Source organism: Eubalaena glacialis, chromosome 20 (genome assembly GCF_028564815.1).
Source record: "Eubalaena glacialis isolate mEubGla1 chromosome 20, mEubGla1.1.hap2.+ XY, whole genome shotgun sequence".
In the NCBI taxonomy this organism is placed as follows: Eukaryota; Metazoa; Chordata; class Mammalia; order Artiodactyla; family Balaenidae; genus Eubalaena; species Eubalaena glacialis.
Genome location: NC_083735.1, coordinates 24662499 through 24679447, shown reverse-complemented (window position 1 = coordinate 24679447; position 16949 = coordinate 24662499). Strand labels below are relative to the sequence as shown.

The 16949-nt window shown below is 39.4% G+C and overlaps 1 protein-coding gene across 1 annotated transcript in view; it reads left to right on the top strand.

Annotated features, from left to right (window-relative positions):
• GSR (glutathione-disulfide reductase) overlaps positions 1-13732 on the top strand; it is a 48026-nt gene extending 34294 nt beyond the window's left edge. Inside the window, exons 8-13 of the mRNA XM_061177208.1 lie at positions 3490-3576; positions 4839-4997; positions 7643-7754; positions 9014-9145; positions 10200-10333; positions 12785-13732. Of these exons, the coding sequence (XP_061033191.1) occupies positions 3490-3576; positions 4839-4997; positions 7643-7754; positions 9014-9145; positions 10200-10333; positions 12785-12934 (774 nt within the window). The 3' untranslated portion in view covers positions 12935-13732. The remainder of the gene's footprint in view (positions 1-3489; positions 3577-4838; positions 4998-7642; positions 7755-9013; positions 9146-10199; positions 10334-12784) is intronic.
• The last annotated feature ends 3217 nt before the right edge of the window (positions 13733-16949 follow it).

The following is a 16949-nucleotide window of genomic DNA, read 5'->3' as shown; positions in this document are numbered from 1 at the left end:
CTCCTGCATTGGCAAGCGGATTCTAAACCACTGCGCCACTAGGGAAGCCCAGCAAAAACGTTGTTATCCGATTCTATTTCTTATTTCAATGATGTTACACTATAGAATTCGTGTGGCTACTAATTAACTCAAGTCTATCTGATTCTCATATTCATTGAACTTCATAAGGGCAAGTATTAGAATAGCTATTTCATCATCTTAAGTGAAATTAACAAATGATAATGACACATATCTCTAGGGATATTAAATACTAATTGCTTATTCATGTAAGTGCCAAATGCTTTTTAAGTCTGTGACACTAAGTTTTACAGGTTCATTAGATATCTTAGGTTATTTCCTTGTTACCGGTTTTACTTGTCTTTAATTGGGTCTTCTATTTGAAAGAGGCCTAGATTCATTGCCTTCTTTAGTTAGTTTAGCTGACTGTTAAATCTACTGCACTATCAATTCTGTGATCTCCCCTATGCCTAATACCATCTTTGATCCTGTGTTCCTTAAGTAGAATTAGGATAAACTTTCGTCAGTAATGTGGTATAGGAAAAATGTGGGGTTTTCATTCCTTTTCTAGCAATCTGCCTTTTTTACCAAGTATCCTCTTCCTCTTCCATCACCCCTATCACCACCTCACCACAATCATCATCCCCTTTGTCATTACCACTACCAGGTCCTCCGCAAATACATTTTATGGCATGTTGTTCTACTCTTGTGATTGGTAAGGTTTGAGTATCACTCCAAGTATATACTGAGCCCTCATAAAGCGATCTCATCAGACATGGTTTCTGTCTTCCAGAAGGAGTTTAACCCTCTCTAGCCTTACCCCCCACTTCTTTTCTTCAAATTTCTTCCATTCAGTAGGAACTGTCCTACTTGCTGTTCCTCTTCCGTGACCTGGTCCCATTTCTGTGTATTTGTGCAGATTCCTCTACTTAAGGTGCTTTCCCTTCCCGAGTCATCAAGATCCAGTACAGAATGCTACATTTTCCTTGAAATCTTCCCTGTTCTCTTTGACTGTAATTTTCTGTCTCTTCTAAACCTCCTTATCTGCACATTCTTCAAGTTAATTGTCAGTCTGCCTTTTATGATAATATTTTGCATCTTGCACATAGTAGAGCTTAATAAATGTTTGTCGATGGAATGGATGAATAAGTGAATTTATAGTGTTGATCTCAGTTTAGCTTACAAGAGTTACTTGTCTTTCTCCTCCACTGGGAAGGGGACAGAGGTATCAATATGCATGTTTATATTCTCCTGGAGCCCTTTAGAGTAAATGTCACAAAATAGACACTCACTACACATCTACTAATTTAAAATAGAGCTAGAGACTAAGTGGATGATTGCTGTGAAAACGGTGAAGTATGAGAATATTGCTATAGCAGGAATGTTAAACATGTAAATGGCTTTTAACCTTAACGGATCAAGTTCCCTGAACTTCCCACCTCAACTTGGCATCCTGAACTCAATGAAGAAAAAATAAAGTGTCCCCATACGAATGGAGGGGAGAGTAATGAGCCTTGGTTCTGAGAGTAGGAAGAAGTCATACCTCTTTAGTCCCCATTCAGTGACAAGTGTAAACTGATCTGAGAGATGTGGGAAGAGAATGGCTTTCTACACCTTGTTCTCTCCTGTTCTCTGTTCCTTCCCAGGGTCTGTAGTTGCCTGCCCTGGTAGGCTGTCAGTGGTCAGTTCTTAATGGTCCCGGTGGTGCCTTTCAATGGTGTCCACAATTATGGGGTGGGAAGAAGTGCATAATGTCATGGAGAGAACCTGATCGGAAGACTCAGACCAAGCTCAATTTGAATCCTGGCTCTAGAACTTTCTAAAAGTCACTCCACTTCTTAGGAATCTCAGTTTCCTTATCTGAAAAAAAATAATAGGGATAACACCTTCTAATCCATAAGGTCATTGGAAGGATTTGAACATAGATAGGTAGATGGACAGGCAGACATTCTCTAGAACAACATCCAGGGACTTCCCTCGCGGTCCAGTGGTTAGGACTCTGAGCTACCACTGCAGGGGGCACGGGTTCAATCCCTGGTCGGGGGGACTAAGATGCCCCTGGGGCAGGGCCAAAAAAGGAAAAAAATATAGAAAAACATCTAGCATTCCAGAAAAAACCCCACAGTGTTTTCAACTTTGTTGGGAACCTTAATTGGAATGGATCCCATTTTTACCAAATTTAGAACCCTAAAATATGTAGTTTGAAACCTTAAACAAATACTAAGACTAGTATTGAAAAAAATCTCTAAGGCCATGTAGTTGACTTTTCTGCCTAGAATAAGAGATTTTGTTCAAGAATCTTCCCTTAAATTGTATCAGCAGGAAAGCTGGCCCTGGAATACTGAAAGGGGAAAGAGAATTTCTGGTCCCTATTCTTATGGAAAAGAGAAGAGTTTGGGAGGAGAGGAACACGGCAAAGACAGTAGAGGCGCAAAGGTTGCCTATGGATTAAACTCTAGAACAGGAGTGGGTGAAGTCAGGTGTAATGCAGACGTTGGTGGTGATGTCGGAAAATAGACTTATTAAAACTCCACTCACCAGAGAAAGACAAATATGATATAACTTATATGTGGAATCTAAAAAAATGATACAAATGAACTTAGTTACAAATCAGAAACAGACTCACAGACATAGAAAACAAACTTATGGTTACCAAAGGGGATAGCAGGGTCGCGGGGGATAAATGAGGGGTTTGGGATTAACATATACACACTACTATATATAAAATGCATAAATAAGAAGGACCTACTGTATAGCACAGGGAACTATATTCAATATCTTATAATAATCTATAATGGAAAAAAATCTGACACAGAGTGTGTGTGTGTGTGTGTGTGTGTGTGTGTGTGTGTATGTATAACTGAATCACTTTGCTGTATACCTGAAACTAACACAACATTGTAAATTAACTATACTTTAATTTTTTTATAGCAGCTGATTTTATTTATTTATTTATTCTGGTTAAATCCTTTTTTTTTTTTTTTAACATCTCTGTTGGAGTATAATTGCTTTACAATGGTGTGTTAGTTTCTGTTTATAACAAAGTGAATCAGCTATACATGTACATACATCCCCATATCTCCTCCCTCTTGTGTCTCCCTCCCACCCCTCTAGGTGGTCACAAAGCACCGAGCTGATCTCCCTGTGCTATGCGGCTGCTTCCCACTAGCTATCTATTTTACGTTTGGTAGTGTACATATGTCCATGCCACTCTCTCACTTCGTCCCAGCTTACCCTTCCCCCTCCCCGTGTCCTCAAGTCCATTCTCTACGTCTGCGTCTTTATTCCTGTCCTGCCCCTAGGTTCTTCAGAACCATAATTTTTTAAAGATGATTTAAAAAGAAAAAAAAACTCCACTCATAGTGCAGCCGTGAATGAAGAAGGACATAAGAGGGGGGTTGATACTGAAATTTCCCTCCCTGGTTTGTAGCATACCTTTAATCAAGTTTTATTCTTTCCCACCACCCATCCCTCTGCTGCCTGTGTATACAGGTGCTCAGAAGTTTTGATTCAATAATCAGTTCCAACTGCACTGAGGAGCTGGAGAACGCTGGCATAGAGGTGCTGAAGTACTCGCAGGTATGACCGAGCCCAGGGCGAGCTTACGGCCCTTGGTTGTCTATCTGTTGTGAACCCCACTAGTTTTATAAACACAAACTACCTCTACCCCAGTCAGTTTATTCTTTTCTAGAGTACTGCCAAGTCTTTTCTTTATCCTCAGAAGCTGCATTTCACATTAATGTTTTAATGAAATCCAAGGTATAAAAGTTTAGAAATCTGGAAGTTGAATTTAGTTTAGTTAGAACTAAAACTACAATTTTTGTGCTCAAAGGCCTCATTGAACATCCTTATTTTTCAGGTTTATATTTATTTATATTTATTTATTTATATCAGGAAATATTATTATGGAATCTATTTTTTTTTTAAAGTCTTTATTGAATTTGTTACAATATCGCTTCTGTTTTATGTTTTGGCTTTTTGGCCATGAGGTATGTGGGATCTTAGTTTCCCGACCAGGGATGAAACCCACGCTCCCTGCATTGGAAGGCGAAGTCTTAACCACTGGACCGCCAGGGAAGTCCCATGGAATCTACTTTTGAAAGCACACCTTTGGGTTTTGTAGGTGGAAACAATGACAAAGTTACTTTGTATTTTTTTTTATTCTCAGGGAATCACCTACATGTCAGATTTTTCCTGGAGCATTAGCCTTGTAAAAATGACTTTCTCCCCCAAAGCTTTGCCCTTTCAGCATAGGCCATATCATAAGTAAAACAATAAATGTGAAGTTGCTTTGTAAATGCTGAAGTACTGGGCTGGTGGTTAAGGTCAACATCAGAATCCCCTCGGGACTTTCACTAAACTGTGTATGCCCTTCACTCTCCTGACCTGATCTTACCTTCCTCCCCCGAGTCCTGATTAAGAATCTCCAGGGAGGAGCAAGGATGGTGCAATTTAAAAAACTCTCTTAATGATGCTGCTACAGCCATTTCCTCCCCCGATTCCAGCTGCAAATCACTGTGCTTAGATTTGTGGTTTAAAATTTTATCACAGTTTTGAAGAAGTACGCTTTAAAATACTTTGTTTTGAAGCTGAAGCATTAGGATCTTGATGTGAGTTGACATTTCTGGCTGCTGGCTGATTTGGGGCCACCTAGGATATCATCTGGGTTCCAGAGAGTTCCAGGGTTGGTGGCCTTTGGGCAAAAGTAAATGTGTCAACATGTAAGACTCATATGTAGGATTCAGTGGAGAGTTTTTAAATGTTAAGAATTCTAGTTTCCTCTTTATTTGCTTTCCTTCCCATCCCCACACCCCCAATTAACAAACTGTATCTCCCAATAGGTCAAGGAAGTTAAAAAGACTTCTTCAGGCCTGGAACTCTGCATAGTTACTTCAATTCCTGGTAGGAAGCCCACCTTGACCACCATTCCAGATGTTGACTGTCTACTCTGGGCCATTGGACGGGACCCAAACTCCAGGGACCTGAATTTAAACAAACTGGTAAGCTGACCTAGTCTGCCTACGATGTTCTATTTTTTTTCCCCCAGTTTTATTGAGAAATAATTGACATACATCACTGCATAAGTTTAGGACATACAGCACCACGGTTTGATTTATATACATTGTGAAATGATCACCACAAGAGGGTCAGCTAACATCCATCTTCTCATATAGATACAATAAAAGTAGAAAAGAAAAAAGGAAAAAATTTTCTCTGTGTGTTGAGAACTCTTAGGGTTTACTCTCTTAACAGCAGTGTTATCTGTAGTCACCATGTTGGACGTTATATCCCTGGTATTGTACTTATTTATGTTGTAACTGGAAGTTTGTACCTTTTGACCACTTTCCTTGCCTAAAACCTTCTTGAATCAGTCAGTAGTCCTGTGATTTCCCCTGATCCAACCCCAGACCCCCCAAAACTTGAGTGGGTTTTATTGGATTCTTTTCTGTTTATTCTATGTGTCCAGTTTGTCATTAAATCCCATTGCTTCTGCCTTTGGAATGGAAAAAAAGGGGTTTTTTCCTCTTTCTAGTGTCATCACCCAAGATCAGGTCATCGTCTTGCCATTTCCTGACTAGCCTTCTCCCTACAGATTTCTTTTTTACTATGATACCTGTCTCTTTAAAGCCCTATAATTATTTCTAATTGTCTGCAGCTCTCATCCTAATGGATGGGTGTGTGACTCGTCATGGACATTGTGGCACTCGGGGATGGGTACAGATGTGAAGCTCATCTATCAGTGCTATAGTTAGCATTCTTATTTGTTCTTTTAAATTTTGAAGGACAGTCTAGTATAGTAGCCTGGGGCGTGGGTCCCATTGTTTGACCCAGTTTTCAACCTTAGTTCTGTTACTTACCGGTTTCATGGCCTTAGGCAAGTAGCTTAGTTCCTCTTAAGGTTCTACTGCTTCATATAAATATAGGAATAAAAATAGTACTTGTTGCATTGGGTTATAGCAAAGAGTAAATGAGAGTGCATACAAAGTAACTTGCTTAGATGCTGGCTTACAGCATGAACTCAATAAATATTAACCAGCTGCTGTTGATGGTGAGGGTGATGATTTTTCTGACACGCTATACTACTCTACTAGTAATAATAGAATATTTTATATATTTGAGGTTTATATATTTGATGGAGCCTCTTGAGTAGTGTCTCACAGTTTGATTTATGTTCTGATATTAGTATCTGTTTTAAGTTGCATCCCTTTTTCATTTCAATAAAAGGTATTTTTCATAATTAAAAATAAATATCCAGGGACATGTTTTACTTGATTTTAATCTTACTATTCAGTGGAATTTAGTAAAATTAGTTATCTATTTCTATATTAACAAAACTATTCATCCAGCTTTTCACCTTTCAAGAGATATTGTGCCTTTATGCAGATATAGGCAATGGTAGGTCCAGTTCTGAACTATATTTGCTGAATTTTTTTTAAATGAGGCAAAAATTTTCCATCTCATTCAGTGTTAAGATATATATTTATACTGCAAATTGAATGATTACTATTTTAAGTCTTGGCAACATGTTACTGGCCTACTTTAATCTTTTTTAAAAATTTTTATTGGAGTATAGTTGATTTACAATGTTGTATTAGTTTCTGCTATACAGCAAAGTGAATGAGTTATACATATACATATATCCACACTTTTTTAGATTCTTTTCCCTTATAGGTCATTACAGAGTATTGAGAAGAGTTCCCTGTGCTATACTAGCCTACTTTAATCTTGCCAACAACTGTTTGAGGGTTAAGGATGAGGAACCCAGGAGCACAGAGATAAATTGTCCACCAGGCTTGTAAACTCCACAAGGAGTGGAGATGTCTGTATTATTTACCACTGTATCTACAGTGACTAGCTTAATGCCTCATTTAGAAGTTCAAGTAATTATTGATAAATGGGTGGTCTCATAACTAGTAAGTGGCAGAGCTGGGACTTGAACCCAGATCTCCCAGCTCCAAAGGTTGTACTCTTAACCACTACACTACCTACTCCCTATGCCTGCTGGCCTTCTACTTCTCACATGGGAGTATATACACCAGGGATCTGCAAAGCCACAAGATAAGCATGACACATATTCTTGGAGCAAAAATTCGACTCAATGTATAGGGAGAAATTTTGGTTAAAGGAAACATTGATATCTTTTAGAGTAGAATACAAATTTTGCTTGGATTTTTAAAGATAAAACTGTAAACCTCAAAGAAGTCTACTTTTGATGACTGCTTCAGGCTGTGCCTGTCCAAAGTATGAGTTAGCATGCTTCAGGAGGAGCGCTTCCAAGGAATTCAAAATCACTGTCTTAGGTGGACTCCACGAGGATGCCAAGTACCACGTCTGATAGTTGAGTGATTCCTTTTCAGGCTTGCCTGGCCAGCTGAATCGTACAATGCAAAGTCAAATCCTGTTAAAACTCCTCAAAACTGAGTTAAATATTTACCTTTTAAATTAAGCAAAAGATATGAAACTTGCCAGCTTGCTAAGATGTTTTTCATCTTCTGGTTGAGTCTTGTGGTTTCTTGGAGATTCAGGCTGAAGAGGTGCCTGAAGTGAGGCGGATCCAGAGATGTGAGCTGCTATGTTTTTGTAGATGGGCCAAATACTTAGATGATGTCCCAAATACTTACATGATGTCCCTTTACAATTTTAGGGGATTCAAACTGATGACAAAGGTCATATCCTAGTAGATGAATTCCAGAATACTAATGTAAAAGGTGTCTACGCAGTTGGGGATGTGTGTGGAAAAGCTCTTCTTACTCCAGGTGATGTTTCTTCTTTTTGGGGGCTAAGGGAGGCTCTGTGTGTTACATAAAACTGTTCAGCTCTTCATAGTCAAATCAGCTCAAGCAGAGTTAGAAGGCTGAGTGTCTTTATGTCATCAAAATGATAAAATGTGTTGAGATAGATGTTGGTTGGGTACCTGACATGTTATGAATAATATTCATTTTTTCCTTTAAAAATGCTTTGAATAGTATTTATTTTTCTTTAAAAGATTTTAAAAATGCATGGTGAAGACTGAAATTTTTATACAGATGATACAGTCATCCTCTGAAGAATGCTGTAAATTAGAATCCAAGTTGTGTTGGTGACAGTGGAAGGAAGTGGTATTCTTATATGACTGTTGAGTCTTGATACAACCAAGGTTGATCCCCATCCTCAGAATCCCATACTTCAGCCTACTTCATGAGTTAACTGGCGTCATTTCAAGCTCTTTGTCCCGCTTCTGTTGGTGGTATCCATCCATCTGCTTTCACCTGTACCCCTCTGGGGCCTCACCATCCTTTCTAAAATGGCCCGGGTCTTACTCAGAAGGGAAACACACACCCAAAGCCTTTTAGCTCTTTTAGGAAGCTCTCTCCACAAAAGCAAACTAACAAGCAAAGTTTCAAAACCTTCATAACATAATCTAACAGCTGAAAATTTTGTCGAGGTGAAAAAAATTTCTTATGTATCCTACGGATACCTTATTTTGGAAAAAAAATTATCAATTTGAAGTCAATAAAATTAATAACTGATGCTTTTACTGAACTCAGGCGGTTTTTTTTTTGACCATTAGGAATAAAAACAGGCTAAGGAGGATAAACTTTAAAAAAATTAATAAGAAATAAAAATAATTTTAAAAAGAAACAAAATGTTCCTGTGAAATGACTATGGTTATAAAGTAGAACTGAAGATGTTCGAAACTAATGTAGTTTACTCCATAAATATATCAAAAAGCTAATATCCTCATTAAGAAGTAACTTGCCAGATGGTTAGGAACTTGTAAATGTGTCTTTTTTTTTTTTTTTTTTTTTTTGGTCATAATAGAATGTACAGAATTCACATAAGCCGATAGTTTTGAATTGTTAACTAAGGTATTGATAGGTCTTTTATTATATTGAACTAGATATTGTAATGAGCATTGACAGAAGACTTTGTCAGAACTTGTATGTTAAGCCAGATGGATAAACGGTTAGTAGAACAATCCTGCTGTGTTAAAATGAACAACAAGCTAAATACTGCTTTAAAAATATCTTTGTAGTTGCGATTGCTGCTGGCCGAAAACTTGCCCATAGACTTTTTGAATGCAAAGAAGATTCCAAGTTAGACTATGACAACATCCCTACGGTGGTCTTCAGCCACCCCCCTATTGGGACAGTGGGACTCACAGAAGGTAGGTGTTTAAAAATAAAGGTCATTTATGGTTTCTTCCCCTCCTCTGCTAACGTTAAACTAGGTGTCTGTCAGCTGACTAAATCTATCTTAGCCTCCGGGTTATATTTCTTTTTAGTTACTAACTTCTCATCACAGGTCCAGTTTCCTCCCCAGCTACTAGTACTTTGAGAGTATAATTCCTTTCCCCACTCCACCCCATCTGTTTGATTTTTTAAGCTTTTTTACTTGAACTAATTTCAAATTTAAAGAAGAGTTGCAAAAATACTACAGAAGACTCCTGTCTACTGGTAACGCTTTTGCTGTATCATTTTCTCTCTATACACATGCACACACACTTCAGTATCTGTTTCCTAAGAACAAGGCTGTTCCCTTACAGAAGCATAGCTTCAAATGAGAATATTTAAGTGGATACAATATTATCTAAACTTTAGACCTTATTCAAAGTTTGCCTGTTATCTCAAATAATTTCATTTTTAACATTTTTCCCTTCAAGTCCAGGGTTCATTCCAGGATAATGTAGTATATTTAGTTTTGATACCTCTTTGGTCTCCTTTAGTCGAGAGAAAGAATTCCTCAGCCTGTCTTTTGTCTTTCATGACATTGACATTTATGTTGTAGATTGTCCCTCATTGTGGGTTTTTTTTTTATATATTTATTTTATTAATTTATTTTTGGCCGCGCTGGGTCTTTGTTGCTGCTCACAGACTTTCTCTAGTTGCGGCGAGCAGGGGCTGCTCTTCGTTGCGGTGCACAGGCTTCTCATTACGGAGCACGATCTCTAAGTGCACAGGCTCAGTAGTTGTGGCGCACGGGCTTAGTTGCTCTGCGGCATGTGGGATCTTCCTGGACCAGGGCTCGAACCCGTGTCCCCTGCATTGGCAGGCAGATTATTAACCACTGCGCCACCAGGGAAGCCCCAGCTCATTGTGGTTTTGTTTAATATTTCCTTGTAATTTGATTCAGGTTATGTATTTCCGGCCGTCTCTCTGATAGCTCAGTGGAATTGTTTTAAGTTTCTGATAGATGCTTTTTTTCCCCCATGTGCATTATAGATGAGGCCATTTATAAATACGGAAAAGAAAACGTGAAGATTTATTCCACCACCTTTACCCCAATGTATCATGCAGTTACCAAAAGGAAAACAAAATGTGTGATGAAAATGGTTTGTGCCAACAAAGAGGAAAAGGTATGGGAAAAATCCAGTAAGCTCAAGACTGTCTTCAAGGTTGGCAGGGATGGGGTATTTTGGTGAGGTGGGAAGGGAAGACCAGGTAAAGCTTTCTCTGATTCAACTGGCACAGTCCCACCTTTATCTGTCTCTCTCTATATATATTGTGGTTCTTCATAATATTTCACATAGAAAGAAGGTTCCACTGCTTTAAAAACATAAGTTGGGGGGGGGGAATTCCCTGACAGTCCAATGGTTAGGGCTTGGCACTTTCACTGCTGTGGCCCAGGTTCAATCCCTGTTCAAGGAACTAAGATCCTGCAAGCCACAAGGCGCGGCCAAAAAAAGCACGTAAAACATAAAGGGGAGAGGTCGAGATTGTCATTGACCAGTAGGCCAGAATAGATAGGCAACTCAGAAATATTGGTAAGTGTAAGAATTTAATGTAAAAAATTTAGACTTAACATAACCAATCAGTGAGGAATAAGTTTATTTAGTAAAATGTTCTGAGATAATCAGTTACCTATTTTTGGTTTAACTTTTTGAGGAACTACCAAACTGTTTTCCAAAGTGGCTGTGTCATTTTATGTTCCCTTCAGCAACGTGCGAGGGTTCCAGTTCTTCCTCACCTTTGTCAACACTTGTTACTGTCTTTTTTTATTGTAACCATCCTACCGGATGCGAAGTGGTATCTCATTGTGATTTGAGTTTGAATTTGAACAGGTTTTTTTTTTGTTGTTGTTTTTTTAGTAATTTTTTAAATAGGTGTTGTTTTGATATTAGGTCAGCCTGTTGGGCTTTTCTATAAATTGAATTAAATATTAAAGTGGAACTTAGCAATATGCCTTGGGAACATGGCTTTGTGAGGAACAGTAATTTAACTGAAGATTCAGGTATGGTTTCCAACTTTTCTTATTAAAAAGAACATAGTCTGTATCTGAATCAGTGGCCCTTACACCAAAAGCCACAAGATGGTCCCTGGCTTCTGGCTTATAAAAATCAACATCACTGACAGTTGACAGAAGCAGAGAATCAGTGCAAAGAGAAGAAAGTAAGTGGTTTGGCAGGAAGATAAAGGTTGCTGTTTCTTGCCCTGAATGTTCCTCAGTAGCCTGAGATTCCCAGTTATTGAATCAGCAAGGTCCTTACTTATCTCTTCATATCAGTTATTTCTTTATGCCATTTATCATTCATTCATTTGGTAAACATTACCTGACAGTCAACTAAAGAGTAAGAACTGGGATACTGTATGGAGAGAAATAACATAAGGCTCCTGCTATCACCAGAAGCTCTTTGTAAATTCAATTTAGATCACAATATCTAAAAATTTGGCTGAATGTATATGCAGTACATGATTTGGGATTTCCTTGTCTTATTTTGAGATATACTTTTTCTTTCAATTGTAAAGAAACATATAACATTAAGTTTGCATCAACCATTTTTACGTGTACTGTTCATTAATATTAAGTATACCCTTGATTTGTTTTTAAGCAATATATTTTTGTGGCTAAGTTTTATATTCTCTAACTTTGCTTTTCAACAGTCTACTTACCCTAAAAGTATTTGCTGGAGGTGAACATTAACTAGTCATTTTAAAATATATTTAGAAACCTGACTGGAAAATGTGATTTGAAACAAATGCCTCTTGTTGGTCATTCGTCCAGTCAGCCAGCATGTATGGGCTGAGTGCCTCTAAGGGCTATCTTTGTGCTCGGCCAGACGGGTAGAGTGGGGAGCAAAAGTGGGCAGGGGGACTTGCCCAGTGGTCCAGTGGTTGAGGCTCTGTGCTGCCACTGCAGGGGGCCCGGATTCAATTCTTGGTCAGGAAACTAAGATCCCACATGCCATGCGGCCAAAAAAAAAAAAAGTGGGCAGGGTCCCCTCCATCTAGAGATTAACATCTACTGGGAAAGATGGACTGTAATTGTCCAGTCCCCAGATGAATACAACTTTGCAGTTGTGATAGAACAATGATGGAGAAATATTGGGACTGAGAGCTCACATGATAGACAATTTAACTTGGTCAGGAAGGCAGGTGTAGCTATCTGAAGAATGAATGGGCTTTAACACTTAAAAGAGGGGAGGAAAGAGTGTCCAGACAGAGGGAACAGCCTGTGCAAAGGGGAGAGCATGGTGAATACTCAGGACAGGAGGAAAGCTGGTGAGGCCAGAGTGGGGAGGGCTGAGTGAGGTAGGCAGGGGAGGGACGTCAGGGCTACGTGGGCCATGTAGGCTGTGTTATGCTATATGGGGATTAGAGATGTAAGTTTTTTAGAGGTTTTTAAATATCAGGTATCTCTCATGACTTAAAAAAAATTTATTAGTGTACCTAATAAAAAAATGTGTGTGTGAGTGTGTGTGTGTGTGTGTGTGTGTGTACCTAGAAGGAGATTTATTACAAGGAACTAGCTTATACAGTTACAGAGATAAAAATTTTTATTTGAAGGATTTTTGTCTTTTCTGTCGCAGGTGGTTGGGATCCACATGCAGGGAATCGGATGTGATGAAATGCTGCAGGGTTTTGCGGTCGCAGTAAAAATGGGAGCAACAAAATCTGACTTTGATAACACTGTTGCCATTCATCCTACCTCTTCAGAAGAACTGGTCACACTTCGTTGAGAACCCAGAGACTCGTATGGCTGGCAGCTGGACCAGTAGACCTTCAGAAAGGAACCAAATCATCACGTTTACTTACCATTCCCATTGTATGTATTTCTTTATTGTAATCAGGATCTTCCAGTAGTGGAAATTTTCAGTAAACTTATTTATGTAATTAGAAACCTGTTTTGTTATCTATCCAGAATTGATTTTCATTTGATTACATCTCTCAATAATTACTATTTGTTTTATTAATAGCTCTGTGCTAGCTGGTTTTTTGTTTTGTTTTTGTTTTAGCCTCATCCTAAGTATAAAACCATATGAAGTACAGTGAAATTAATGTACTTGAATGAATATCACTTGCTAATTTTTATAGAGGAAGATGACAGCTGCTCTTCACATTTAAATAATGCAAGTACAGAGTCATTTTTATTTTTTTTTGAAGCCAGTACTGCGCTCTGCATATTACAAAGCTGCTTCAAGGATGTGAGTTTTCTCTAAAAGCATGTAACTTGAGAGGCCTGCCTCCTGTATTTTATTCTTTCTTTTGTTCTAAATGATTAAAAATGGTTTGTGTTACTTTTATGAGATGAAGTTCATCAAATTTCGGAAAGATTTGAGGAGGCTGGTTGCACAAGTGAGAGGGACATTTTAGAAGTGATCCGTGTTTTCAGATGTACTTCAAAAGTCCTTTCCTCTGCTAAGAGTTCATAGTTCGGTGAATGATTTCAGTTTTTGTATGTATTCTTGTCATTTTATTTTTTGAAAACTATTTCCAAAAATCTGAAAATAAAATCACAGTCTTTTCTTCTTATAAAATTTGTTATGAGTTTATGGGTAACAGTTCATTTTCTAAGAATATTTCACATTGAAGGGTCAGATGCCAATAGTGAGCTACCCTAAGTCGGCTTAAGACCTTATGGGGGAGAAAAGAGATTTCGCTTTTATAAATAAAGACCAGAGGTATAAAAGAAACACTTAGCAAATTTAATGGTTGAGTTGGAACCACAGTCTAGAAATCATGTAGGTTTTTAGCATTTTATTTCCATTAGCCTTTACCGGCTACGTAAGCTGGTTAAATTTTTCCATGGCTTTCAGTAGTGACTTAATGCTACTGACCTCTGTCATTAAGCTTTTACTGAATGTCTTCCTGGTTAGCCATGGCTAGGCTGCTGCACTGACAAATTAAGTAAGTCCAATCTCAAAGAAAGAAAATTACCACTGGTAACCAGGTAATGTAAATGTTGCAGCAAGCAAACAGGGTCTAAACACCTGGACGAAGACTGACATGACACTGCCCCCTCTCCTCCACCAGCCTAAAAGGTAGTGGACCATGGTCCTGAGCTCCGCTGACCAGGTGGGTTTCTCACTCTGCATAGGGCCCAAGCTTTGGGTGTGATTCCAGAAGGAAAAAGGAGAGGCCCCAGTACTCACATGTACCCTCACACCATGTGTGTGTGTTTTTTTTTTTAAGTAATTTTATTTAATTTATTTACTTATTTTTGGCTGCATTGGGTCTTTGTTGCTGCGCACAGGCTTTCTCTAGTTGCGGTAAGCGGGGGCTGCTCTTCGTTGCGGTGCACGGGCTTCTCACTGCGGTGGCTTCTCTTATTGTGGAGCACAGGCTCCAGGCACGTGGGCTTCAGTAGTTGTGGCACGCGGGCTCAGTAGTTGTGGCGCACGGGCTTAGTTGCTCCGCGGCATGTGGGATCTTCCTGGACCAGGGTTCGAACCCGTGTCCCCTGCATTGGCAGGCGGACTCTTAACCACTGTGCCACCAGGGAAGTCCACACCATGTGTTTTTTATCTCAGAAACCCTCTGCACTGCTTTTTTTCTGGTTCTGGAGTAAACCAACCTGGAAGTAAACCAACCTGGACCCTTTTCCAAGGGTCGGTCTTCGTTCTCATCAGTTCTCAGCTCAGTCCAGCCCGCGAGCTGATCTGACCCTTTGATGCCTCCATTCCACAAGGCACTGGGGAAGGTACGGGTACACAAGGCAGCACATTGTAGGTGCTCAGTAGATGTTTATCGAAGGAAAGACATGGTACTTGCTTTCTTTGAATAACCATATAATCTAGAAGAGGAGAGAAAATTCTACGCAACTAACTGCAGTTCAAAGCAGTGTGTTAAGCACAGGGTGATCGTATGATTTATTGACTAGGATGGGACACTTTGGGGAGTGAGGGGGGCACCGTTAATTAATTAACTGGGACAGTAGACAGATTTGTACTGTTGCAGGAAAATGGGACAGTGCCACCCTAGTGAGGCATTGGAGAAGTGAAAGTATACAGGTTCAGAGAAGGCAGAAAGTACCATTTTGCTGGGAGAACTGAAGAAGGCTATGAGAAGGAAAGAGGTTAGGTAGGATCTGGAGGTTAGGTAGGAAAGAGGTTAGGTAGGAATTTGGGGTTGTGCAGGAGGTCAGAGCGTGGGGCAGGCGCAGTGGGGCAGACGTGGGCCACGTATCCATGGGGAATGATAGAGCTCAACTTGGCTGGAGCACAAGAGTACGTGATAGCCTTGTATGGAATGTTCTTCCCCACTTGTGAACCTCATGATCTGGTTATATACTGCCACATAACAAACTACCTGGAAACTTAGTGGCTTAAAATAGCAATCATCATATCTCATGATTTTGTGGGTCAGGAATTGGAGCAGGACTGAACTTGCAAGGATGACTCTACTGTTGATGTTGATAAAAATCACCTGGTGGTAGTTAACTGGCAGATGGGCTGGTCTAGAGAGTCTAAAACAGTCACCCAGGTGTCGGGCACTTGGGCAAGGATGACTGACTGGAAGGCTGGCCTCGGCTGGGACTGTCAACCAGAGTTGCCCACGTGTGGCCTCTCCAGCTTGGTTGTCTCTGAGTTAATGGACTTACATGGAAGCTCAGGGCTCCCAGAGATTGTTCCATGCTTCCTAGGCAGCCGCTGCAAGCTTTATGACCTAACCTTGGAAGTTCTAGAATGTCACTAATGCTAAGTTTTATCAGTTAAGCAAGTCACAAAGGATTTAAGAGGGAGTGAATTGGACTTCAGCTCTCAGTGGGAAGAGTGGTCAATTTGTGGCCATCTTTAATCACACACACTAACGACAATCTACGCACTTTACAGGGCTTGACTAAAACCACCTTTGTGAAGACTTTTCTTTCGTGGTCTTATGCATGTATTATGTGTTCCCATAACACCTTGTCACATAGGAGGTCTACACTCTGTGTTCACCTTGTGTATGTCACTTTCTGCTTAGTGTCAATCATTTCTATATTCTCTGTTTCAGTTTCATAATATTCCTGGTATATCATACAGTAACTTTGGCTGCAAGAGGACAAAGGTGTGTTATTTTGTGATTTTTGACACTAGGATCCATAGTAAAAAAAAGAACCAACATTTTAATCCTTAACCTTGTTGAAAACTGGGTAGGCAGGATTTTCAGGTCTTCAACAAACTTTGCATGAATCTTTCCATGAATCTGACCTCCTGGATATAAATGAAGAGCTGGAGCAGGTGGATATAGAAGATTTCCATTGTGCCCTACTCTAAGAAATACTCTTTTATTGCTATTACCATTGATACAATAATTTAGCATGTTGATTCATCAATAAAGACCACAGTCAACATTTTAAAGGTAAGAATAATTGTATAGTCATTTCTGGGTTTTATATAGTATATTTTAAGTGCTATTTAATGTGTTAGGAGCAGTTTCAAAAAATAAAAAGTGGTGGATGGTAGAGCTGGGGTTAGATCTAGATTTTACATAAAATTTTTATGCAAACAATTCCCCTTTAAAGTTCTTTCTCTGTAAGTTGTGTAAGTAGACATTTGTCCTTTTTGCCTGTTCAACCTCCAGACTCCATAAGTTTGGGGAATGCCAACCTTGTGAGCCTTGGCGACAAAGCCCAACTCCCCACATAGAACCCAAAAATGCTAGGTGCGTGACTTCTCAGGCTCCCTTGCAGCTAGGGAGGAGGCATATGACATAGGCTTGGCCAATCAGATGCACCCATTCCTGACTGTTCAGAAACCAGTGATGCAAAGA